The 2,326-nt window shown below is 43.2% G+C and overlaps 1 protein-coding gene across 1 annotated transcript in view; it reads right to left on the reverse strand.

Moving 5' to 3' along the window:
• Positions 1 to 847: 847 nt before the first annotated feature.
• Positions 848 to 2,326, reverse strand: part of LOC108803546 (transcriptional regulator ATRX-like) — a 19,835-nt gene continuing 18,356 nt past the window's right edge. Inside the window, exon 10 of the mRNA XM_018575379.1 lies at positions 848 to 1,189. Within this exon, the coding sequence (XP_018430881.1) occupies positions 921 to 1,189 (269 nt within the window). The 3' untranslated portion in view covers positions 848 to 920. The remainder of the gene's footprint in view (positions 1,190 to 2,326) is intronic.

The following is a 2,326-nucleotide window of genomic DNA, read 5'->3' on the forward strand; positions in this document are numbered from 1 at the left end:
AGCAAGTGGTCAACTATCTGCACCTCAAAAGTCATCCAATGACCCCGAGAGTTCTTTAAGACTGATACCAAAGAGAGTGCATGGCTGCCAGGGAGGCGTCAGCAATGGTGGTGCCCATGCTGGATTAGGTCAGGTTTACTTCAGGCAGGAAGTGGAAGCTCACTCCCCAATATACAGATGACCACAAGAGGAACATTTCCCATATCGCAGTATGAAATACAATATGGAACAACAAAAAAACAGGTCAAATTACTTTAAAAAAAAAAAAAGTCTAAAAACATTAACTTTCTAAAACTGGTTTCTTTTTCATGTTGCGGTGTTATTGTGTAAAAACATTCCTGAAAAAGTATCCTGTTTATGTAAAGTTTGTATACATGTCACTACGGGGTATATGGATAGTCCCCCAATGAGGAACCTACAAATCTGTACGGCATACAAAGAAAAAGATGGAAATATAACTATTTATGGAAGACTCGCTGGGCATATGCTGTTCTAGCAGTAAGGTCTGGATGGTAACCAGGGGCCCGTTCATAAAGACTCGAGCATCAATGAGACTGTTGTCCCCGGCAACCAGATACGGCTTCATATTCCTGGGTAGCTAGGACAATAAAGCCAACTGGCTGCTGAGAATCAAGAGCTCTCATCATGGCCGAGTCTTCACGTGTCAACCTATGAATGTGGCGTGTCAGAAGACAGAAGACCAAGTCATCCCAGAGCTCACACTACACTCCAGAAGCTTAGAAAGCAGACTCTCCATTTCTGAACATGGATCTCATGATCGGCATGACCATACACACCGGGTCAAACCTTCAAGTCATTGCTTTCAATAAAACAAGGAAACTCTCAGCATGTACACCGGATACTCTGCTGTGTATTTATAACACACCCTATGCAAGGTGTGTGAATACTCAAATATCAATTTATCGTTTCATTGGTTTTCGGGTTTTTGGCCTTGGTTTTCCGACCACTCGTTCAAGCTTGCGAGCAGCCTGGGATCGAGTCTTTACAAGACAGGAAGTCCGGGTTTGTACAACCTGCTTGCTCTTCCGATGCTTTGCTTTGGACCCACGCTTAGGGTGTGTTATAAGCTTTTTTAAGTCCGTATGATGGGAATCATACCTATTCTCAGGATCGTCGTCATCGTCTTCCTCATCCTCAGCAGCGCCAGATTTTGTCCCTGCTTCATCACCTTGAGAAAGAAAGAAACAAGAGACAGATCATTTATTAACAAATATATACTGAAAACTAAAAGAAAATACAACAGCCACTTTCAAATCCCTCAACTGGAAGGAACATCGCGATATACACACACAGTATACTAAGGAATAGGATCTCTGCACTCCATACAAAATGTTTAGGAGTTCATTGAGGGCCACAGGAAGCCTTTCACCTTTGGCCTTTCACCTTGACCTTTGGCCTATACTGCCACCTAAATGAGGATTTAACAAAAGGCTAAGAAATAAATGCAGCCTGTCGTGTAACCTCTCCTACTACCAGCGTGCCTTGGCTTTGTAGCATACAGTACTGGGAGCATGATCATAAAACACAGAGGGGTGGCACCCGCGTCCCTCAATGGACTCCAAAAGGATCTGATAGGGAGTACAAAGTCCCACTTGCTTTCTCATCCATTGAGGACACCAGAAGTCTGTCACCTTCAGGATACCTAAAATAAGTCCAACGAAGGGTCGGGCAACACAGCAAATAAATGCCAACAGGTCCTAGAAAAAAACCCAACAGAACTAGGGAATGGAAATATATGTATAAGGGGAAGAACGGTTATAAACATTGTACCGTGTTTCCCCGAAAATAAGACACTGTCTTATATTTTTTTTGGCTCACAAAAACACACTAGGTCTTATTTTCGGGGGAGGTCTTATTTTTTTATATTTTTTTTAATGTATAACAATCCAAATGAAATAATCCAAAATGGCAAAGTTAAGAATAGGGTGATCAGGGCAATCAGGGGTACCTTTCCAAGAGCATTTTGGTAACCAGAAAAAGCGAAGCGCACTTACACTATAGATTCCTAACAGGCGGAGTGCATTGGGTATCACTCCACCTGTGACAGGAGTTGGCGCTATAGAGTAAACATAGGCTTATGCGGCTCTGCTCCCTGTGCTGCCGCATCACTTCCTCTAGCGCTGGCTTCATTGGCACGCTGATTCTCTCCCACGGCTCTTCAGGTTCCCCCTTATGCCACCACCGGCCCTGGCAATGGTCACAACTAGGTCTTATTTTCGGAGTAGGTCATATATTTTATCAATTCCCAAAAATAGTACTAGGTCTTATTTTCGGGGTAGGTCTTATTTTCAGGGAAACAGGGTAT

This window comes from Nanorana parkeri, unplaced genomic scaffold (genome assembly GCF_000935625.1).
Source record: "Nanorana parkeri isolate BGI_ZX_2015 unplaced genomic scaffold, ASM93562v1 scaffold3853, whole genome shotgun sequence".
NCBI classification, from domain to species: domain Eukaryota; kingdom Metazoa; phylum Chordata; class Amphibia; order Anura; family Dicroglossidae; genus Nanorana; species Nanorana parkeri.